Below are 23,197 nucleotides of genomic sequence, written 5' to 3' on the forward strand. Positions count from 1 at the left end.
CGACCGTGTGTCGGTCCAGAAGTGGCCCAGAGGTCTCCCCTGATTGGGTTTTGTGTTTGGTGGCCACGAGGCCTACTTAATAGGCTGCCTCCTGGGGGACAGACCCTGTTCTTAGACCCGAGAGACCACAGCGGCGGGTCTGAGGGTGGTCAGCGGCCTCCCTGAGCACCAGCACCGCTGGAAATGCTTGGCAGTCTCTGGGACTCTGCCGCCCCCCGACTTACGGGGGCAGACTTGGTGTCCTTGGTGTTTTCATGACAGTCATGGCAGAAGAGCTTTTCCTGGAAACTGAGTCAGTACCCTTATTTACATAGTAAAATAGAGTGTGTCCTTGTGTTTTCATGGCAGTTCCTGGAGTTCATGGCCGGGTAGGTGCACTGCTATTGGTGTGGATGATGACATGGACTTGGGCCTGTGTTTTCTATGCAGGCGATGCGTTTCATTAGGGGTTTATGTGCAGCACGGAGTTTGCAGGAGGACCCTAAGGAGCCCAGCACTGACTGGAGGGTGCCCTCCTCAGGGCTGCCGTGGGGGCGAGAAGAGGCCCAGTGCCAGCCCAGGCGGTGTGGCCACAGGGTGGGGAGCACGGTCTGCACTGCGTCACGCCGAGCACCCCCGTTGGAGGACGCGAGGGAGGCGTTCGAGTCAGGGCCCGGGCCAAGCACAAGAGGCTCCCGTGACTCTGGTTTGTTGCTGTCTTGTAGACCAGTGACTTTCAACCCGTGTGCTGTGGCGAGCATCGGTAAAACGTGCAATACCTGACTATTTAGTCAGGGGCACGGAGCTCTTCCGTTAGGCTGTCCAATAAAAAAGTGACAACAGCCAACACAACAGTAGCTGTCCAGTGTGACGGACTCAAAATTATACCTATTTTTTTTGTGTGTGAGAGTGGCAAAAAATATATTTTTTGGTATGCCACAGAATTTTAGTAATTACTTTATCTGTGCCATGAGATGCAAAAGGTTGAAAATCGCTGTTTTAGACAGTGAATCCTCTTTGTGTTGGCCGCCAGGAAGCCCAGCTCAAAGCCAGTAGTTTGTCTTAGCTCTAGTGTGGCCTGGGGTGCGGAGTGTAACCTTGTTTCCCGGCTACGCTGTTTCCCCCCTTCCGTTTCCCTGTTGCCTGTGTTTTTTCATTTACTTATTTTTCGTTACGTAGCAGTCGAGTGTATTTCTGTAAGCGAGGGATTCTCAACTTGCCTGCCTTACTTTAATCAGAACCACTGGGGAGATTCTTTTCCAGCTGTGCGCTGCGGGGTGCCACCACCTCATGCTTTCAGTGTCCTGAGATGGACGATGTTCCCAAAGCGCCCCAGGGAGCCAAGCAAGTGGCTGGGGTTGAGAATCGCTTCTCCAGGCCGTTTCACACCTTTTTAGCAACAAGACAGTGATACATAGATTAAAAAAAAAAGGGAGCCTGGTACGGAGAAGCTGAGTAGAGGATATCTTGTAGCTTCAGTGGTTTTCTTCTTCTTTAAATATGTATTTTATTGATGATGCTATCACAGTTGTCCCATTTTTTCTCCCCTTTATTCCCCTCCACCTTGCACCCCCTTCCCACCAGCATCCCTGCCCCTCTCCCTCCCTTAGTTCACGTCCATGGGTTGACGGATGAATTCTTTGGCTTCTCCATTCCCTATACTACTCTTAGCCTCCGCCTGCCTATTTTGTACCTATTATTTATGCTGCTTATTCCCCGTACCTGTTCCCCCCATTCCCCGCCCCCTGACTCTGATCTCCATTTCTGTGATTCTGTTCCTGTTGTAGTTGTTTGCATATTTTGTTTTTGTTTCTTTTTTTAGGTTCAGTCATTGATAGTTGTGAGTTTGCTGTCATTTTATTGTTCATAGTTTTTGATCTTCTTTTTCTTAAATAAGTCCCTTTAACATTTTACATAGTAAGGGCTTGGTGATGATGAACTCCTTTAACTTTACCTTGTCTGGGAAGCGCTTTATCTGCCCTTCCATTCTAGATGATAGGTTTGCTGGGTAGAGTGATCTTGGATGTAGGTCCTTGTCTTTCATGACTCTGAACACCTCTTTCCAGCCCCTTCTCACCTGCAAGGTTTCTTTTGAGACATCAGCTGACAGTCTCATGGGAACTCCTTTGTAGGTCACTGTCTCCTTTTCTCTTGCAGCTTTTAAGATTCTCTCCTTATCTTTTATCTTGGGGAATGTAATTATGATGTGCCTTGGTGTGTGCTTCCTTGGGTCCAACTTCTTTGGGACTCTGAGCTCCCTGAATCTCCTGGAAGTCTATTTCCTTGACCAGATTGGGGAAGTTCTCCATTATTTTTTCAGATAAGTTTTCAATTTCTTGCTCTTCCTCTTCTCTTTCTGGCACCCCTATGATTTGGGTGTTGGAATGTTTAAAGTTGTCCCAGAGGTTCCTAAGCCTCTCCTCATTTTTTTGAATTCTTGTTTCTTCATTCTGTTCCGGTGGGATGTTTATCTCTTCCTTCTGCTCCAAATCATTGATTTGAATCCAGGTTTCCTTCCCTTCACTGTTGGTTCCCTGTATGTTTTTCTTTATTTTGCTTTACATAGCCTTCCCTTGTTCCTCCATTCTGTGACCATATTTAACCAATTCAGTGAGCATCCAGATTGCCAGTGTGTTGAACTGTGCATCTCATAGGTTGGCTATCTGTTCATCATGTAGTTCTGTTTTTGGAGCTTTGATCTGTTCTTCATTTGAGCCCTATTTCTTTGTCTTAGTGAGCCTGTTACATTGGAAGGGGCGGAGCCTTAGGTATTGGCCAGGGCGGGGCAACCCAAGTCCTGCCTTGTGACACTGTGTGGGGGAGGGGTCCGAGGGGGAACAGTGCTGCTTGCACCTCTCTTGACTGGCTCTCAGTCACTTCCCCCTCTACCCACAAACAAAATGGACCTTCTGGTGCTGATTCCCAGGTGGGTGGGTTTGTGTACATTCTAGGACCCCGTGGGTCTCTCCAACAGACTCTCCTGTGAGGCTGGGAGCTTCTCCCGCTGCCACAGCCCCCACACGTTTTTACAGCCGGAGGTTCTGAGGCTTTCTTCTCCGGGGCTGGAACCCTGGGTTGTGCTGTCTATCTTGCTCCCCAGCTGTTCCTTCCAGTTTATCGTCATGCAAATGCAGGACTGCCCAGTCCGCCTGCTGCCGCCTTGCCGCGCATCCTCTCCACCGCAGCTGCCTGTCTGTGCCCCTCCTACAGGTCTGGACGAATGTTTCTTCCTTCACTTCTTGGTTGTGGGACTTCCATATAGTTAGATGTTCTGGCAGCTGTGGTTATTTTTTGTTTTTAAATTTGTCGTTGTCCTTGTTTTGGTTGTGCGAGGAGGCAAAGTGGATCTACCTGTGCCTCCATCTTGGCTGGAAGTCTCAGTGGTTTTCTTGAAGGTGGGTCCAGTGGCAGAGCTTGGAGTGGCTCCTCTTCTTGGCCAGAGCCACAGGAGCCGTGACTCCGGAGACGGGGTGGGAAGGAGCCGCTAGAGGTTGTGCTCAGAACATTTTGGGCCTGCGTAGCGGTGGTCCAGCTTTATAGTAGGGTAGTACAGCTTTCTGGGCCTTTTAGGACCCAGGTCCCATATTTGGGACCTAATTTATGCTTAACACCATTTGCTATGGAATGTAATTATAGAGGAGACCCAGTGTATAAAAGACATTTTTAAAAACATTATATTTATTTATTTTCAGAGGGAGGGGAAGGGATGAAGAAAGGAAGAGAAACATCGATGTGTGAGAGAAACATTCTCATGTGCCCCAACTGGGGACCTGGCCTGCAACCCAGGCCTGTGCCCTGACCAGGAATCAAACATGTGACCTTTCAGGTCACAGGCCACAGCTCAATCCACTGAGTCACACCAGTCAAGGCTGAAAATTTAAAACATGGTCTTTGCAACTAATCTGATACCTACTGCACTTAAAGAAGCACTATATCTGCCCCGGCCGGTGTGGCTTGTTTGGAGCATTGTCCTGTGCACTGAAAGGCTGTGGGTTCGATTCGCAGTCAGGGCACATGCCCATGTTGTGGGTTTGGTCCCTAATCAGGGCACGTGTGAGAGGCAGCTGATTGATGTTCCTTTCTCACATCAATGTTTCTCTCTCTCTCTCTCTCAAATCAATAAGCATGTCCTTGAAGGAAGATTAAAAAAATAAATATAAAAAAGCACTCTCCCCGCTCTAAGGCGAAAACAGGAAATTTTGAAAGAAAACACATTCTTTCTTGATTTAAAAGCATATATTTTATTGGCAGAAGAAAATTGGAAGTAGCACAAGAAATCCCTGAGTTATCTGACTGCAAGGTGTTGGTCAGATTTTAGCATTTGAAGAAAGAGTAACAAATGTTTCTATAAAGAAACCAAACCCAACCCATTATTACCCCCTTCCCTCCCCCCAAAAAGAAAACCACATTGTTTTCATTTAGTTCTTTTGCCTTTGAACAAAAATCTTAGGTTTTTTTTTTCCCTTCACCATCTGATTATCAATAGTTTCCAAAGATTGTGTTAAAAGCAGCTCTACCTAAATAGATTATGTGCAATGTAGTCTTCCCAGGCTGATTTTCTTTTCTTTTCTTTTCTATTTTTTTGTAACTGTCTCACAAAGAATGTTTAGGGTGCCCATTTTAATTGCCATCAAAGGAAATTTAGGAAGTTCTTTGTCTAAGTTGTATGTTTAGTACTTAGGGGTTCCCATGGCCTGTGTGCCATCATGGAGGGGCTCAGAGCCTTCCCCTGAGTGGCTGAGCTGGGAAGAGGCCAGCTGCCTCCTGTGATGTGTCCCCTCCTCGCTTGCTGTGGGCAGTGGGAGCCTGCAGCTTCCAGAGGCCCCAGGAGGCTGGGAGGGAACTCTGCAGTGGGACAGGCTGGGCCGGATTGGCAGGGTCTGTTCACAGGGGCCGGGCGGGCTGGCGGCAGCGGCTGGGAGAGCTGGCTGCCAGGTGGAAGGCGGAGGCACTCCGGGAGCGAGGTGGTGACGCTGCTCTCAGGGAGTGGCCGTGCAACCGCGAGTCCTCACCCCTGCATCCTGGAGCAGGAGCCCAGGTCCCCTGTGACTGGCAGCCAGGCCCCTTCCCTGTCTGATCTGTTTTCTTTACTTCTGGCTTCACCCCTTAGTGCTTCCTCCCTTCACCGGCCAGACTGGGTGCTGGGATACGCGTTGCCTGCTGTTCACCCACCGGGGCCGGCCCTGGGCGTGCGCCGGGCCTGTGTATATGTGCCCTTTAGGCTTCCATCGTAGGATACCATCCATCAGGGTTTTTCTGCTCCTCATGTGCTCTGGCACATGAGCTCCCTGCTGCCGGGGTTGTGTCAGATTGATAGGTATCCCCCAGCGCTGTGCCGCTGCCCGGCGGGCAGCAGGTGCTGCACAAGGGACGTCTCAGAGCGTGGGGTTTGTGCCCCTGCCTGTGCCCCTGATGGCAGGCTGGAGAGACAGAGCTGCTCAGGGCTGCGCTGGTTGGCGCGGGCGGGGGGGCTGCGCACAAACCTGTGGGACGTGCCGGAGAGACACGCCAGGAGCACGACAGCTCACACCAGCAGGCGAGCAGGCCGGGTGGGCGCACGGGCAGCTGGGGAGCCCCGTTCCCAGCCCTCCAGGTGTGAAGTCGGAGGCCTGGGAGGGACAGACACCGGGCTGTCCGGCGGTTTCCGGCCCCTCGGTGTGGCGCAGGGCTCTGGCCCCACGCAGGTGCTGCTCGCAGCTCGGGTGGCTGGGACCCGTTTGCCCAAGGCTTTCTCTATGTGGCTTTGGTGTTTTTTGAATCAGCATGGGACTTTGTTTTTAAGTAATGCTCTTTGACCATGCAGCCCATTCACATAGTTCTAAAATGAAAAGATATTAAAGCGTCTTACCCATCACCTCTGATCTCATCTATCTTATTCCCCTTCTCCCTAATAGTTAGCACTCTTCAGTAGTTTGAATAGCTTTTTAGTGTTTCTTTATGCATATAAAGCAAACACAAATTTATATTTTTATTTTTTATTTTTTGTTAAATAAAAGACAGCACACTATGCACACTGTTCCACACCTTGTTTTTTTACTTGCCAGTGTAGTCTAGAAATGTCCACATCAGCATGCGGATCATTGACATTCTCCCTTCAGCTCTTAGTATTGTGGAGCTGTTCCTTATTTTGGAGGAACAAAAGTCGTTCCTGTTGTTTTAAATCCCATTCCCTATCCAAAGGCATTCGGGCATGTTTCCAGTATGCTGTTCTCGAGCACACCTGCAGGGGGCAGCCTTACCTGTGCGCCTTCTCCACAGGTGCAGTGGGATCGGCCCGGGGACGCTGCTGGGTTCCAGGGAGAGCCCGCGTGCAGCTCTGACAGGTTTGCCAAAGCGCCCTCCACGGGGTAATTCCGTTCTGCGCCCCTGCCAGCGGCTGTGCGCGCCTGTTTCCCCGTCACCTCGCTGGCAGGGGCTGTGCGCGGATATTCGGCTTTTTGTCAGCCTGACAGGTGTAAAGAGTATCTCTGTGTAGTTTTAATTTGCGTTTTTCTGAAGTGTGAGCCAGTCATGCTGTCATGTGGTCTAGGACCGTTTATACTTTTATATGGACTTTTCTCGTTTTTCTCTTGGGTTATTTGTTGCTCATTTCTCAGTTTTTGTGAGTGGTTCATCTTTTCGGATGGTTAGTTCATTGTGTTATGAGTTGTAAATATTTTTCCAGGGTAGGAATTATTCTGATCTCGTCACATTCTTTAAGTGCCCCCTACACCTCCCCTGCAAACCCCCTCCAGCCGCCGCTGCCTCAACCCAAGTTTCCTGTGTGAACGTTCGGACTGTGGCCTTGGGACAGAGTCTGGTCCCTGTCGGGACAGAACGATGTGGTTTCTTCCAGGATTTTCTGTTAATTGGCCACAGACATGTTTTCAGCATGAACATACCGTGGTGTGGATGTGTTTTCATCGGGATGGGTTATGTGTTGCTGTGGAGACAGCCAGCCCCTCACATCACTGTGGCCCAGCCCAGCGAAGGCTCATTTCTCGGTCATGCTGCAGGTCCCGTGTGTGCGGTCATCAGAGCTGTTCATGGACCTGTGATGGTGGGAACGCCATCTTTTTTGTTAACAGCTTCACTGATACATAGTTTGTGTACCATGCAATACATTCCGGTTCTGTAGTTTTAAGTATCTTTAGAGCTGTACACCCAGCAGCCTAATCTTACTTTAGAACATTTCATCAGCCCAGAAAGAAATCCTGTACCCATTAAGCAGCCGTTTCCCCTTCTCTCCTTCCCCCAGCCTCCGGTAACTGTCCACCTGCTTTCCTGTGGGTTGCCTGTCCTGGGCATTTCATTTAACTGGAATCATGCAGCATGTGGCTTTTTTGTGTGTCTGGCTTCTTTTACTCAACGTCGTGTTTTCAGGGTTCGTTCATGCTGTCGCCTGTGTCCATTCTTAATTCCTTTCTGAGTCTGAATGATAGTCCATTGCATGGATGCACCGCATTTTATTTGCTGTTTCTTCTGTTGATGGACAAGGTTATTTCCACTTCTCGGCTCCGTGAGTGATGCTGCTGTGAGTATCGGTGCACAGGTTTGCGTGTAGCCACGTTTTCCTTTCTCTGTAGTTGATAAGGAGGCTTCTGTCTTCACTACCACATTGAAGAGGAAATGTGGAGAATTGTACATTGACTTTTTAAATGTCCGACAAAAAGTGACACACACACACTTCTATCACATTTTACTAGCCAGTACCATGACTGACTTCAGAGGAATGGGAAATGCAATTTTTCATAGGCCCAGAAGGATGCAGACTGGAAGTATTCGGTGCATAGAAGTAATTACTGCAGAGGAGAAGGGAAATGGACCTTGCTGGGGCCCAAGAGACTGGTTCTGAAGGGGTTCATTAGCTCATTGTAAGGGGGGAATTCCAGGAGAGACGTACCTAGGTCTGTCATTCAACCTGGAAAGCTGGTTGGTGGAAGGACCTTGAATCTTTCAAGGAGCAGCTGAGAAGGGCGATGATTTTGGAGAGGAAAGGGGCCGCCCCCTGGAAGCAGTGCCATGTGGCTTGGGATTGGCATCGCCTGGGTTTGCATGGGAGGCGCTGTGGTCCGGAAGAGGGAGCGCAGACCTCCCTCTGGCCCTGCGACGTGGGCTGTGACTCGTCCTCCCTCGCCTCGCCAGCAGAAGGCCTCCCCTGCGGAACTGTCGCACGGCGTAGGCTTGGGGTAATTTGCGGCCGTCACCTTGGTGAGCCTGACCTGCAGCAGCCTAGCCTGTGGCCCCCGAGGAGCATGCCTGGCCTTCCCCGGGCTGTTGGTTTGTGGTTTCCTTGTGAAGCATGAGTGTTCTCACAGCCTGGTCCTGCCCGGGTGGCTGAGGAGGAGGTTAGTGGCATTGACGTGGCCGGTGAACATTCCCAGGCAAATCAGTCGTCCAGCCTTGGACACTGCGAATCCCTTAACGGGATTCCGCTGGAGCCGCCGAGCAGATCTGCGGACACGCGCACGCGCATCGTTGGTGCTGGAAACGCAGCCCTTTATTATTGTTTTTCTAAACAGAATAGGACAATGGCAATGTAAACATCATTTGAGCAAAAGCATTTGGCTATCGGAGATAAACCCAAAAGGAAAATAACAGCTTCCCTTTCTTTTTGGTTTTTGTGTTTTGATATTTGGCAGCATTATAATCTTTTAAGAATTAAAAAAATTCTGTGGTATGCTAACTGCTATTTGTTTATGCCTATTAAGTTCAGAATGCAATGGACTCAGAAGCCTGCCTCCCCCCGCCCCCCGCCCTGCCAGCGTGCTCCCAGTTTTGCTTTGTGTTTGGAGGAAGTGACGGGAACCAGCAGGGCCCAACACAGGCCAGTCAGCAGCACTGGGCAGACGGGCACCCAGTAGTGGAGGCGAGGCTCCACCAGCTCGCCTGGCTCCTTCGCGTCTGTCCTCGTCCTCGTCCTCGTGAGCCTCGCAGGCTGCCATTCCCACTTCCTGGAGGAGGTGGCGGAGATCCACCCTGGCGACTAGCGAGTGGCAGGGGGAGCCGCCGCTTTCCCACCCTGCCAAGCTGCTATTTCTAAGCCACAGCAGTATGTGTAGGCCACGCTTTAAGCTCCATAGAGCATTTGTGGCTCCCTGATTTGGCGTCTGGGGAGGGAATGGAGAGGAGCAGGGAGAGGGGGCGGGGGCTGCCAGCAGGTGGGGGTGGACGGGTGCCCTGTGAGTCATTCATTCCTGCGGCAGATGTGTGCCAGGCACCATGCCAGGTCCTGTGAGGCAGGCAGCAGTCGGAGACAGTTGGGGCCTGTGTCCTCTGAGCCGCAGTCCAGAGGTTGAGGGAGGAAGGAGGGAGTGGTGAGAGGGTGCCGGAAGCCCAGGCGGCAGCAGGTGGTAGCGCCAGCAGAGGATCCCTGGAGGAGGGGGGGGCATGCAGACGGGGTGGTGGGGGTGGTGGGTTCGATGCCGCCCTGAGGCTGGAGGCGGAGTTGGTGCGCCGCAGGGGCGTGGGCCAGAGTGAGTGCAGCAGCCCACGTGGCATCCTCTGCCAGGGCATCTGTGCTGTTTGTGCTTTGGCATTGGTAGGAGAAGGCATGGACCCTCCCCTCACCTGCACTGGATGGGTCTCCTGTCTCCACCACTTCACAGCCCCCCACCCCCGCCAGCCCTCCTTGGACTTTGTTGGTGGCTGCCCACCGCCTTCCGACCTGCACCCTCGCCCGGTCTCCACTGCCGTCCATGGCCCCCTCACCTTCCCCCAGAGGGGCTGCCCGCCCCGGCGCCCCCTCCACCCCAGGTGCCAGCTGCCACTCGGCCGTGTCCATTCTCCACGCATGTCTCCAGGCACATGTCTGAAATAAAACTGCTTATTCTGCCTCTTTCCTTCTCCTGGAATCTGCACACCCTCCCCACCTTTGCGCTCTGTCAAGGATGCCTGCATCCTGGCTATCCCCGCCCCTCCTGCCCCGCCCGCTCTGACCTGTGGTGGTCAGGGCTTGGTTCTCTTGCTCTGTGTTTGTGCCTGTCTCCTTTTGTCATTCCCCCGCTGCACTTGGATTGGGGCCCTCATCTCTTCTCCTCGCCTCTGTGTGGGCTTCCAAGGGGTCCTCTGTCTCTGTCACCCTCCCTTTGCCCACAGCCTCCCCCCACCCCCCACCCCCCTGCTGCTTGGTCAGGATCTCAGGGACACCATCCTGACAGCCTCCCTTCTCTGCTGCTAAGAAACACAGAAACCAACCAGCTTCTCCCTCAGCGGTATTTCCTACAATAATTTTAAGTTGTACACAGTTGAATGTTACTAATTTTAAGAGTTCTTTATCTTAAAAATGCCACAGTACTTTAGCAGTTCCTCAAAAAGCTAAATATAGAGTTATCATATGACCCAGCAATTCCACTCCTCAGTATATACCCAGAAGGGCTGAAAGCATAAGTCCACGCAAAATCTTACCCACAAATGTTCACAGCAGCCCCAAATAGAAACAACCCAGATGTTCTCTACCTGATGAATGGATAAATCAAACGTGGTGCATCCATACAGCAGAGAATTATTCAGCAGTAAAAAGGAATGAAGCACGGATACAGAATGCAACATGGATGGACTTTTAAAATATGCTAAGTGAAATAAGCCAGATGCAAGAGGCCACATATTGTGTGCTTCCATACACATAAAAAATGTTCAGAATCGGCAGATCCACGGAGCCAGAAAGATTTGTGGTTACCATGAGCCGAGGGGAAGGGGCTGCCTTCGGGGGTGACTGCTAACAGAGATGCCGGGGCCCTTTTTGGGTGATGGCAATGTTCTGGAATTAGCAGTTACAGTTGTACAACATTGTGAATACACTAAATTGTAAGTGTGAATGGTACTATTTAAAATGGTCAATTCTATGTTATGTGAAGTGTATCTCAATAAAAATAAACAAAAACTCAGCCTCCCCCCAACCTGCCAAGTGTCGCAGCACACATGCCAGCACTGTTCGTGGTAGGACACGTCTGGACACAGTCTAGGTGTCTGTTGACGGGAGACGGCGTGGGAAGGCGGTTACATAGGAGCGTAGTCAGGCATTAGATATTATATACAGAAGTGAAAATGGGTGGCCCACCACTAGCTATGCATAGTGACATGGCTGAATCTCGGAACCATGAATACTGAGTGACAGAAGCAAGCTGTAGAAGACCGTATATTGTTTAGTTTAACAATACTTTCAAAAGTTCTTTTTATTTTTTAAGGCAAGGAACCAAAGAACCTTGAACCTAAGCGGTTTCCCTGTGGAGGGCGTGGAGGGAGTGGAGGGACGCCCTGTGCGGTCCAGCCCTGCTCTGGGCCTGCAGGGGGGCGAGGGGGGGGGCGGCAGGCAGGTGGGCTCCCAGGCGTTGGCTTTGCTGGTGCCTCGCTTGTAGTTTGCACTTACCCTTTTCTGAGCACCCAACGGTACAGAATGACAATTCGGAAAGCAGAGGAGCCGCACGCAGGCCTTCGGGCTGGCGCTCGCTTTTTCTGGGGCAGAGCCGGACGGTTAGGAGTTGTAAGGAACATTTCCTCCTAATGTCGCTAGTCAGTGCTGCAGAGTAAATAAAACACTGGGAGTGTCTCCAGCAGCAGAGGAAGGAGGGAAATAATATTTTTATTCTGTACCAAAAAAGGAAGTTTACCTTTCAGCGTTGAGACTTGTTTTTTGTTTTTTTTTTTTTCTGAGTGGTATTTCAGATGACAGCTATTTCAAAGGAATGCAGACTCCTTGGGTTGTTAAAGTTGATGTGACTGACTTAGTAGAAGACAGTTATAGCCAGAGAGACATCATTTCTTAAGTATGTGAGTTCTGAAGAACCCATTTTTAAAAATAGTTTTGGAGTGTCTGTGGTATTTCAGACTTCCACCCTGACTGATTCCATTGTATCTCCAGCCTGTAGAACTGTACACATTTCAAAGAGAAGCTTGCTTTGAAGGGCATTAGAGCCTCTTGCCCTTTGTTGGCCTCGCAGCGCAGAGTGAGGCCGTCAGGGTCTGACTCCGGCGTCTGCGCACGGCGAGCCCTGAGGCCCTCCCAGCTCCAGCGTCTCTGCCCCGTGCACCTGACTGGGGAGCTGGCTGGGGAAGGGCTCCTTGGTGGCCAGCTGGACGCAGAGGGGTTGGGGAGACAGTTGCCTCTCTGCCACCCCTAGCCTCTTAAATGTCTAGACAAGAAGGGCCTTTTAAAAGGCCTGCAAATTTAGCAAGGACAGATTCATTGTTCCTAAGATTCATTGGGTTTGCCTAAAGCCAGATGGAATAAGAAATCGGGATTAAGAAGATGGGACCAGAAGCCTGAGGTCTGGGATCAAATCCTGGTCCTACCACTTGCTGGCAGTGTAGCTTGGGCCAGTCACTTAACCTCTCTCCGCCTCAGCTTCCTCCTCTGGGAACCGCGGACGCTAACAGTAACTCCCTGTAGGGCTGTTGGGAAGACGCGAGCAGGCTCGTGTGAAGTCCGCAGGGCGTGCCTGGCAGGTCCTGCGAGCTGGGTTAGTGCGGGCTGGCTGCTGGTCAGCGAGCCTCTCCCACTTCACATTACTCCTCTAAGTCTGTCCTTGCTACGGTTACCGGTATCAGAGAGTGAGTGTGTCTGAGAATCTTCTCGAAGATGCCCGCTGCGAGGGAGAAGAGCTGGTGCCAGAGCCTGTGTGTGTTTAGCAGCTTGTACGTGGGGCAGGAAAGAGGGGCCTGGACAGCACCCCTGCCAGACGGGGAGGGGGCTCCGCCCAGCGTGCCCTTCGGGGAGTGCTCCACTGGGCTGTCGTCTCCGGCCTCGGAGGTTCTCTCCGAGTTGTCCGAGGGACATGCGGAGAAACGTTCTTCCAGGCATACTCGCCTTGGGGGGCTGGGGAGAGGAAGCAGATATTTGGACACATTACTTGCTGGTCCTCTCCAGGCACCCCCTCACAGCAGCCTCCATTTGGCGGGTGTAGAAGTAGAGGCTCAGAAAAGCTTGTTGACTTGCCTCAGGTCAGCCCGCTGAAAGGCAGGGTGTAGACCTATGTGGCCAGAATAAGGAATGCCCACTGTGGCCCTCGCCTGCCGCCCACGGGTGGCTGGCTCTGTGCGTGAACCGCGGATGTCAGGGTGTCCGGTGGCCTCTGCGGCACGTGTGCTGCCCCGCGGGGCCCGGGCTCTGGCTCCTCTTCGCTCGCAGGGTGAGCGTTTACTGAAGCCCAGGCGCAGGGCACCCCTGTCAGGCAGCCAGCGGGGGGGTCCAGCAGCTGCTTTTAACTCGAGGGATGGAGACCAAAAGGGAGCCCGGAACTGGGAGAAGCACGCCTGGGGGTTCACGTGGGTGTCTCCAAATAGACAGGATCAAGGATAATTTTTTTTTAATTTTCTTTCTTTTTTCTTTTTCTTTTTTTGCCTCTGTGTTAATTCACTCAGCAAACGCTGACCAAGTGCCCGCCGTGCGCCAGCCTCTGCTCTGGGCACGGAGAGGGTAGCGGTGACGACCGGCGGGGCCCTGCTCTGAGAGGACGTGGGGGCACAGGAGACAGACAGACACGCAGGAGCACGAGCTAGAAAACATCCGCTGGAGAGAAGGGCTCTGCCGGAAAGTGAAACTGGTGATGCGGCAGAGTGACTGGTGGTTCCCAGCAGGCGACGTGTCCACTGAGATCTGAGCAACCAGAGCGAGCCAGTCCAGGACCGGCACAGGGAAGGGCGGCCGGTGGAGGAAGCAGGTGGGTGGGGCCTGAGGCAGGAGCCCATCTGGTGTGCGCATCCTCTGAAGTGACAGTGAGCGGTTGTTCTAGGAACAAGGGAAGTGACTGGACGTAAGAGCACAGTGCCGCGGTGACATGCACAGTTAGCCTGCAAGTCTTGTCCTTGCCCAGGGTGCCTGGTTATCCTTGGCCTTTTGCTAGGTGTGCCTGTCCTCTGGGCTCTGGGGCTCTGGCTCACCACCCTGTGAGGCTCAGTGTGTGGGTGGGGACCGCTGGACGTCAGTCACCACGGCGTGAAGTTCGTGGCGGTAACGCCCTCAGCTGCCCCTGGGAATCTGCCTGGGTCCTCCATAGCCGCCAGTGGGGGGCCCGCCGTGGCCTCCCAGGATGGCTGGTTTAGGGGCAGAGGTGAGCAAGGGGCTCATTTTTCTCGTGGCTTTGGTTTTCTGTTTGCGTAGTGTGGAAACACCTGTCCCTGCCTGCCGGGTGGCTTTCACTCAAGTGCCTTGAGCTCCTTTGGAGGGAAGTGTTAGGTCGCTGCTGTGGGACGCGCGGCTCCCCTGCCCTCACTTCTGGCCCCTCCCCGGCTCTGCAGGAGAGGGTGGCGGCGCCAGCCAGGTCTGAAGTAAACATGCGACGTGGGAATTCTGAACTTTCCCACGCAGCTCTGCATCTTTCCCAGTGTCTCGCGCTGGAAAATCGTAATCCCTGGCTGCGCCTGCCCCGTGGGGCAGGGTGGGCGGGCGAAGCCATGAAATGCCCTGTCCGGTGGCTCTCGGTCTCTAGGGGGCATTGCCATCTGCCGTTAGTGGGTATTTCTGGCAGCTGCGTCACAGCGTTAGAAATGGAGACTCTGTGGCCCAGGGTCACACACAAGCTGCCATTCCTGGAGGAGGAAGGGCTCTGAGGGCCGCTGCCTGTGCTCCTGGAAGCCCTGCCTTTCGGCTCGGCCACAGAGGAACAGTCCGTACGGGCTGGCGCTGGGGCGCGGCCCGTGGCAGGGGCTGCCGGAAGCGGGGGCTGCTGCGACACCATGGGATGGCAAGGAGTGAGCCCTCTGTCGGAAAGGGGTCTTGGGAGCTCAGGGTCTGTGCCGCAGAGCGGCCATGGTGCTGGACTTGGACCTTTGGTCTCTGTCCTAAATCTTCTGTGCTCTGTCACACCACACTTTGCTTTTTGGCCTGGTTTTTAAAGAACATTGTCTCTGAGTTGTTGTTTGCAAACTACACTGAGGAGTAGAACAGAGGTCGGGGGACATTAAAGAATTCTCTGTGCGTGAGTATGCACCCCCTCGGCCTCGTCGTCCGTGGGGCGGGGCAGGCGCGGCTCATCCCACTCGCCTTCCCTAGGCCGGGGCAGCGAGACTGAGGGACGGCAGTCAGTGGCCGGAGTGCGGCTGGAGTGGCCCGAGCCAGGCCTCCTGACAGCGGTGCTTGCTTCACGGCCTTTAAAAACGGCTGCACTTCCACACCTGTGTAGTCTGCAGCCACAGGCTGCTCTTTCCAGAAACTGAATGGTTAGAGCATGTTGGTGAAGAAAATTGAAATTCTTTACGTGTGCTTTCAGTAGCTGATTTCTGCTCTTAGAAAAATTAAGAAGAGGTGAAGTCATGGGAGGCTGTTTGGAAATCTGATTGGAGCTCTCCTGTGCGTGTTCTCATGAGTGTCGGGCCCTTTGTTGGGAGGTGTCCTGCCTCGTGTGAAGGGTGGCGTTGCCCCACACAGGGCCAGGGCTCCCTGCCCGGCCGCCCGCTCGCCCCTCACAGCTCCGCCGGCCGTGGGTTCGTCGGAGCCCCTCAGGGCCCTCCTGCCCTGAGCAGGGAGTGGGCAGGCAGTCTACCTGCTTTCTTACCTACAAGTCAAGTCTAAAATGTTTGTTTTACCTCGAAATTCTTTAAACATGTGGGCAGTTTTTAAGCCCACAAGTTGGATAGTGATATAAAATTTGATTCTCTGCACAACAAGAAGTCATTGGAAATTAGATGCCCACAATCAGTTAGTAAAGAGGACTTCTTTTTCCTTTTTTTTTTTTTTTTGGCGGACTCTTACTGTTTTTCTGGAGTGTGTATGTAAAGGATTTTTTTCTTTCCTTTTCATTTCTCTCGCTTGCATGAATAGTAGCTATAAGCGCTAAGTTATTGCTAGTGTGGCTGATACAGAATCATAATAGTCCTTTCTCTTTAGGCTGAAATGATTACTGTGGGGGAAGAATGTGGCAACTGTCCACATTGTCCTGACTGGACCGCTGTCTTCTGGGGGCCAGCTCAGTTTGGTCACGTGAGCTGCGGCTCAGCCTCCTTGTAATGGTCTTGGCCCCTTTTTCCCAGTGGGAAGATGGAGGTGTTTCCTCGTTCGTGGGCTGCATGCACAGGAGGATTAAAGCCAGCCCATCAAGGCGTGCAAAGCATTGTACAAGCTTAATGTTGGTGCATGTCATACAGTGACACATGGCACTCGCCTCGGCAAACCTACCCACCACCCGGGGAGCTGGGTGAGAGCTCGCATCCACTAAGCATTATCCCAGGTCCTGTGTGTCTGGAGTTGTGCGTGGTGTCCCCAGGAGATTCTGGCACACACGGCCAGTGGGCCGCGGAGGCCATGCTGCGGGGCGGGCGGCTGCGCCCTCCTCCCTCAGCCGTCCTGGCATCTGCTGTGGGAAAAATGAAGCGTGCGTGACCCATAGGAGGCTGCCACGCATCGGTAGTTTGAACTGCCACCTGGGCTGATGAGCTTGCGTTCAGCTCACTCAGTAATGCTTACCGATAACGGCTGGATTGGTGCGGTCACTATTGAGTGACCTGTGACTGTTAGGTTTTCGGGGGGAGGGAGAGATGCTTATTGCTATTACTTCATCGCTGGTCTTGACCGCAGGTCCCTGGAAAGCCACTGTCAGAATCTCCCATCGGATGGGGTGGACATCTCCGCCGCACACGACCGGTGATGTGCCTCGGTGTGACAGGGGCACAGGGGCAGAGAGGCCCGTGGGCTTTGGCCAGGGACCCACCTGTGCTGCTCCAAACCATGAAAGCCTTCTCTTTCCCCCGTCATGGGGACTCCAGCTTTGGAAGGAATTTCCCCACCCAGCCCTGCAAGTCCTCGGAGCACATTTTTTTCTGGAATTCTTCTTATCTCCAGGGGCCTCGCTCCAGCCTTGGAATTTTTTTGTCTGTTTGTTTAGTTTTCCTCTGTTTGCTATTTCTTTAGTCTATTTTCAGGCTCCACTGTCTTTGGCGTTCTCATGTTTTCAAATACGCCAGAATTTTTCTTCCCCGGCTTGGCCCTGCAGATGCGGTTATCCAGCTGTCACTTGGTGGTCCACCATCACAAGCCACTTCCAGAAAGTGCGACAGTCCCAGGCTTTGGCCAGGATGCCTGCACTTTGAGAAGTGGCTGGCCTCCCGGGGGGACCCAGCTCCTGCTTCAGGGTGGGGCCAGGGTCCGGTGTCAGAGGAGGGCTGGCCATTGTCCCTGCACTTCTGCTGGCGGCCTGGCCCTTGGAGGCTCCGGGGTGGCCAGCCCGTGCTCCACGTGGCCTGCGGCCTGCGTTTGGGTGTGGCGGCTTCCCTCCTCTCAGGTGCTCGGTGCACAGAGCTCATGGTGACAGATGGCACAGGCGCATGCTGCTGTTGGTCACAGTGACTTTGCTGGCTCATGCCGCCGCAGAAGTCCATGGGGTTGATGGCTGCAGGCACAGATGGACCCAGAGGCTCAAAGGATGGCCTTTCTTGCTCCTTTTCCTTCTCTTGGCTCCTTGATTGCTTCTGCGTCAGCTTCAGACCCAGGCGGGCCCGGGCTCTGTGGTGGCTTCCGGCAGCTCAGCCACCCTGCTGCTTCCCCAGGCGGCCGGGGCCTGTCCCGAGAAGGCTCCCGGTGGGCCCCTCTGGCTGGGCCGTGGCGCTCTGGCGGACTGGGCCTGGCCAGACCTGCTCCTGGCCTCTCTCCCTAGAAGACCAAGGTTCTTTCCAAGACAAGGGGATATGGATGGTGCCCAGGCAGAAACAACAGGTTCCATTTCCAGGAAGTGTTGTTTGGCTTAAAGAACCTTCGCTAGCACTGGGGATGGACTGTAGAAAGTGACGTCCCCTCCTTCACTGACCAGCCTGCGGCTGTCAAGGCGGAGGCGCAGGAGGTCGCAGGCGCTGGAAGGCCCGAGGGGCTGCGCGTTGCCCGCAGCGAGACTTCCCCAGACCTGCCCGTGCATCTGTGTCTGTGCTGTTGGTTGGATTTTGTCAGCTCCTTGTGGTTACCAGTGGTTACCTCATGTGCTTCAGAAACCTGGATTCTTAGTAAATGAATTATTAATTAGTACGGTTTCAGAACAGGCTTTTCAGGGCTGGGGCTGTGGGGCTGTGGTGGTTGGAGCCCCTCGTCGTCTCCTCCGGGGAGGCGAGTGGACGTCTTCTGGCACCTGTTGCCGCTCTCTTGGAAGGTGCAGAAAGAGTCATTTGCCTTGACTAGGAAATCCTAACTTGAAGTCACTTTGCCGTCTCTATTCAAACATATTTAAAGCTGGAACAGAATTACATAAACATACTTGTTTCATTCACCACTTACTGTAACATAGTTCTAAGTAATACCTGATGATAGAAATACATTTCTAGCCCTGGCTGGTGTGGCTCAGTGTGTTGGAGCAGCATCCTGTACATTGGAAGGTTGCGGGTTCCATTCCCGGTGAGGGCAGATGTCTGGGTTGTGGGTTCAGTCCTCAGCCAGGCCCCATATGGGAGGCAACCGATGGGGGTTTTCCTCTCTCTCCGTGCCCCCTCCACCCACCCTTAAAATCATTAACATATTTTTAAAAATTAAAAAAAAAGGCATTTCTAGTTAACTGCTGTTTTAATGCTATTTGTTCCTTCAGTTGTCAGTAAAATTTATGAAAATGAATCCTTCCACTTTTTTTCTCTTTTGGCCTATACTTTAAGAAAGTTTATTTTTCCTCCTTGTTTTGACCGTATCCCCCTCCCCTCACCCTCCCCACATCTGCCCTGGAGGTCCTCAGGAAGCGATTGGATGTTTCTGAACTGACTGTATTTGCCCAGGCTTGAGTGACGAGCCCAGAAGGCAGTGAACTGTCCTGTTTTAGTTGCTTTTTCATGTACATTAGTTCAGGCCCAGCAAGCTGGAGAAAAGAAAACTGGCAAACTGAGAAGGAAAGTTCGGAAAGTGGAGCAGCTGACCGTTCAGGAGGATGAAAGCAGAACAAAACTCGGACTCTGGAAATAACACAGGATGTGTGTTGGGGATGTTGCGCGTTCAGGGATGGCTGTGGGAGGGTATCCCTGGCAGGTGGTTTTGGGGAGTGTTTATCCCAGCCCAACCCGAGGCTGAGGGGGAGATGTTTCAAAGCGGGAAGGCCGAGCTCTGCGGTGGGCACGGACAAGCGTGACAGCCACCGAGGCGCGCACCTCCCGCTGGAGGAGCCGGGGAGCGCGGGGCGCAGGCTGGCTGCTGGGGCCCGCAGCCCGCGCGTGTGCCACCAGGCCTCTCACGTGGGGCTTGGGGGTTCGGGTGGCAAGCTCTCGGCTGAGGCCTGCAGCCCGTTTGGCCATGACAGGAGTTTCCCAAGGTGCGCTTTCTCCGATCGTGGGCTCGTCTGCAGACCTCAGCCTTCCCGCCCGTCGTTGGTCCTGACAGTGGCTCTCGTCTGTGGCGTTAAGAAGATGGCCGGCAGCCGTTCATCTTGTGCAGGCTTCACGTTTCGTTCTGGGCGTAACAAATATTCTGTTAGCGTCTTCCTTCTTCTTGAAGCCTGACTGTTCCCAGGAGATGCCAGCAGATGTCTGCGAGGCGCGCCTGCCGGGGAAGCCCCTGCCGTGGGCGCAGCCGTCTCAGGGCGTGGCGTCCTCTCCGGCCTGCGCAGCGCCAGCAATGGCGCCCTGGCCCTGCTCCCAGGGCTGCTGCGTCGCCCGTGCCCCCTCAGGCCTGGGGGGCCCCGTGGGTGCCCTGGTTGGGCCCCAGGGCCTCTCCCTCGTCCCCCTGGGGGACAGCAGGTCCAGCTGACCAGTCCGCCCCACGCGGCGGCGGGACGAGGGACAGGCGCAGAGTCCAGCACGTCACTGCTCCCTCAGGAAATTGCCTTTTCAAATTATATTTTCAACCATTTGGGGCCTTTTCCCCAGGACTGTTTGCTCTCATGCTTAGTTGAAGCTGCTTTTTTGTGCCGGGAGGAAGGTGGCTCAGGGGCCTCCTCAGGGGGACCCCAGCTCTGCCTGCTTCCCCTCAAGAAATGGGACGGCCTTGCCTGCAGTGCCCCAGGTGGGACAACAAGTGGAAGTGCCCAGAGGCCCTGGGCACTGAGTGCATCCAAATGCTGCTGCTGATTTTGACAGGCATTTGCGCTTTAATCTGGGAGGTGCTTATTAAAAATCAAAGTGTTCTTTGTTTTTCCTTTTCGAGGCCCATTCCACCTACGCCAGCAGGGAATGATACTGTGAATGAAAAACCTAATTAAAATCAAGTGTACAGGTTGCTGTGAGAGTTTCCTTTCCTGGCCCTTTGAGAAGCCTTGGAAGACTCATGAGACCTCACCAGGTGACGGAGAGGCTTTGCACGCCTGCCCTCCGGGGAACGGAGGCAGAATTCTGCCTCCGTGGCCAGAGCAGATGGATTGATTGTCACCAGGCGAGACATTCCGAGCTGCCTTTCCTGTTTGTGTGGCTGCGTGTGAGGAGTGACCACTGATGGCATTTCCTGTGGCTTCCCTGCTCCTGACACCTTTCGCTGAGTGTGCCCGTTGCCTTTCTGAGGTTTTTGAGAAAGGTGGGAGCCATTCATTGTTTCTCTGGCAGAAGCAGCACCGCAGCTTGGCAGAGAGAAGGGCCACTGCAGGAGGAGGAGGAGGGTCCTAGCCCGGTGGCCTTAGTCCGCTCCAGGCCTCGGGTTCCCTGTCCAAGAAGAACCTTTATGCGGAAGGTCTCATGAGCGTTAAGTGAGGCAGCCTAACCCGGGGAGCGCAGGTAGCTGGGGATGGGGCGGGGAGTGGTGGGGGAGCTTCATGTCCGGACCTGGCTGTATGCTCTGTCTTTGGAAGTCCCTAGAGTCTTCTGGACTTTCCCTCATTTTATGAATGAGGCGCAACCCACATCTCTACTTCCCTTGCGTCCCCTCAACTCTCCTCAGCTTTGAAGACCATGCCGAGGATTATTTCCCGCGAAAGCCCTTCCGTTGTCTGCCCATGCGGGCCCCAGCACCCCGCTGAGCCGGCTGTTCTGGTTTTGCATCTCCAGATCCCCTGTGCTCCACCCCTTGCCAGGCTGTGGCCTTCCTGAGGAAAGAGACCTTGTTTTCAGTCCATACATTCATACATTTATTCAACAGGGTTTATGTCACGTCAGGCACAGCCCTAGGTACTGGGTGCTCAGTGGTGAGCAAGACCGATGGGGGCTCTGACCGGTGTGGCTCAGTGGCTCGGGCGTCATCCTGCGGACTGAGAGGTCGCCCGTTCGATGCCCAGGCTGGGCACATGCCTGGGTGGCAGGCCAGTCCCCGGGTAGGAGTGTGTGAGAGGCAACTGACTGATGCTTCTCTGGCACATTGATGTTTCTCTCCCTCTTTCCCTCCTTTCCCCTCTCTCTAAAAATAAATAAAATGTGTTTTTTTTTAATTAAAAAAAAAAAGACTAATGTGGGTGGCCAAACTCGTGGACCAGTCCCACTGTTGGAGACGTGGGTCTCACTCCAGCTCTGTGAATGCTTCTTTCCTGGAGAGGGTAGAGCTGTGTTTGTGGCCTTCGGCTGGGTGAACCAGCTAACGCATAATTCAGAGCCTCAGTTTTCTTGTCTGGGAATGAAGGGATTGGGCTAGAACCAGATTATTTCCAAGGTGTGTCGCACAGCTCAGGCCAGATGCTGGTGCCTGCCGAGAGCCCCATGGAAGGCCTCAGCTGGGCTCCAGACGAGCTTGGGAACCTTCATACACAGACAGGAGGAAAGTGCAGCTTGCGGAGAAGCCCCTGGCAGCTGTGCACGTGGTGGGCAAGAGGCAGATGGATGGCAGGCAGAGGCGAGGTGTAGGTAGGCACGCTGGGGTCACGGGACACCCGCGATGAGGGGCTCCCTCATCCCCAAAGGTAATGTAAGCTCTACCGGGCCCAGCCTCCCCCGCCGTTGGCTTGTCTGTGGCTGGCCTTTGCTGTGCAGTGGAAATGGAACCCATGGAAGAGCTGTTTTCAATGGAAGCATTTTGAAAACAGAACAAAAATAGAAAATTGTCATAATGTTTACTCCTTTTCTCCCAAAGACTTAAACTTAAGTTTAAATTTTGTCCAGTCTTAACCTGTAATATTGATCTTATCTTAATTTTGAAAGGAGAATAGGATCTCTTTCATCCTAGGAAGGCGGGAGGGGAGTCAGCCAGCGTGGCCCCCATCGCCCAGGGCCGGCTGCTCATAGCAACGGCCCCGAGGGCTCATGGCCCAGTGAGTGTTTCTCTCTCTCTTTCTAGGTCATGGCCTCCAGTTCCTCGGACCTGAGTCTCCAGCGGAGGAAATGACTGTCAGGGGTCTTGCTCCAGATCTGTCACGGAGACTGAACCTTTGCAGGGTGCAAACTTGCCCAGGACAGGAAAGTTTCTCTCTTTGAAGGGCTTCACGTGTATAACAAAGAAAAGAAAGATGACGACTTCGTCTATCAGACGGCAGATGAAAAACATTGTGAACAATTACTCAGAAGCCGAAATAAAAGTACGGGAAGCCACCTCCAATGACCCCTGGGGCCCGTCCAGCTCTCTGATGACCGAGATTGCGGACCTGACCTACAATGTGGTGGCCTTCTCGGAGATCATGAGCATGGTGTGGAAGCGGCTCAACGACCACGGCAAGAACTGGCGGCACGTGTACAAGGCTCTGGCGCTCCTGGACTACCTCATCAAGACGGGCTCCGAGCGGGTGGCCCAGCAGTGCCGAGAGAACATCTTTGCTATCCAGACCCTGAAGGACTTCCAGTACATTGACCGAGACGGCAAGGACCAGGGCATCAACGTGCGGGAGAAGTCTAAGCAGCTGGTGGCCCTCCTCAAGGACGAGGAGAGGCTGAAGGCTGAGAGGGTCCAGGCCCTCAAAACCAAAGAGCGCATGGCCCAGGTTGCCACCGGCATGGGCAGCAACCAGATCACCTTTGGTCGCGGCTCCAGCCAGCCCAACCTCTCCACCACCTACTCGGAGCAGGAGTATGGCAAGGCCGGGGGTTCGCCGGCCTCCTATCATGGCTGTGAGTAGGGGACGCACCCCCCTCCCCCCACCAGTGCGCACTGGCAGGCACAGCAGCGCTGGGCGACAGGCCGGTGGGTGGCTTTGGGCGGAGTGAGATGGTGCATCTGTCCTTTATCTCAGTTCCTGGGAGCCAGATGACAGTGCCCTTGAGCTGTCACAAAGGGACTGTCAGTCCCTTTTTTGGCCGCTTTGGCTCGAGTATCTCAAGACCCTCTGCTGCTTTACAGTCTGACTGTCCATCTAGGCAGGCTGGGCCTGCGGGGGGTGGGGTGGAGAAGGCGGGGCGGGGAGGCTGGTCTCTCCTGCCTCCTCCTCAGGGAGGGGCCGGAGGGAAGGGACTGACCTGCTGCACTCACAGTGGGGAGCTGCCTGTATCTGGTAGCTAGAAGGAG

General features: G+C 53.8%; 1 protein-coding gene across 4 annotated transcripts in view; it reads left to right on the plus strand.

Moving 5' to 3' along the window:
• Positions 1–23,197, plus strand: part of EPN2 (epsin 2) — a 77,292-nt gene that overhangs the window by 14,129 nt on the left and 39,966 nt on the right. For 3 of the 4 annotated variants that reach the window (XM_054571151.1, XM_054571153.1, XM_054571154.1), the window contains one exon: positions 22,040–22,803. In XM_054571151.1, coding sequence (XP_054427126.1) covers positions 22,209–22,803 — 595 coding nt within the window. In that variant the 5' untranslated portion in view covers positions 22,040–22,208. Of the gene's footprint in view, positions 1–13,317; positions 13,617–22,039; positions 22,804–23,197 lie in introns of all 4 variants that reach the window. The other variant, XM_054571150.1, reaches the window with a different exon arrangement.

Source organism: Pteronotus mesoamericanus, unplaced genomic scaffold, assembly GCF_021234165.1.
Source record: "Pteronotus mesoamericanus isolate MK-2021 breed Mesoamerican mustached bat unplaced genomic scaffold, CSHL_Meso_final contig_22, whole genome shotgun sequence".
Lineage (NCBI taxonomy): Eukaryota > Metazoa > Chordata > Mammalia > Chiroptera > Mormoopidae > Pteronotus > Pteronotus mesoamericanus.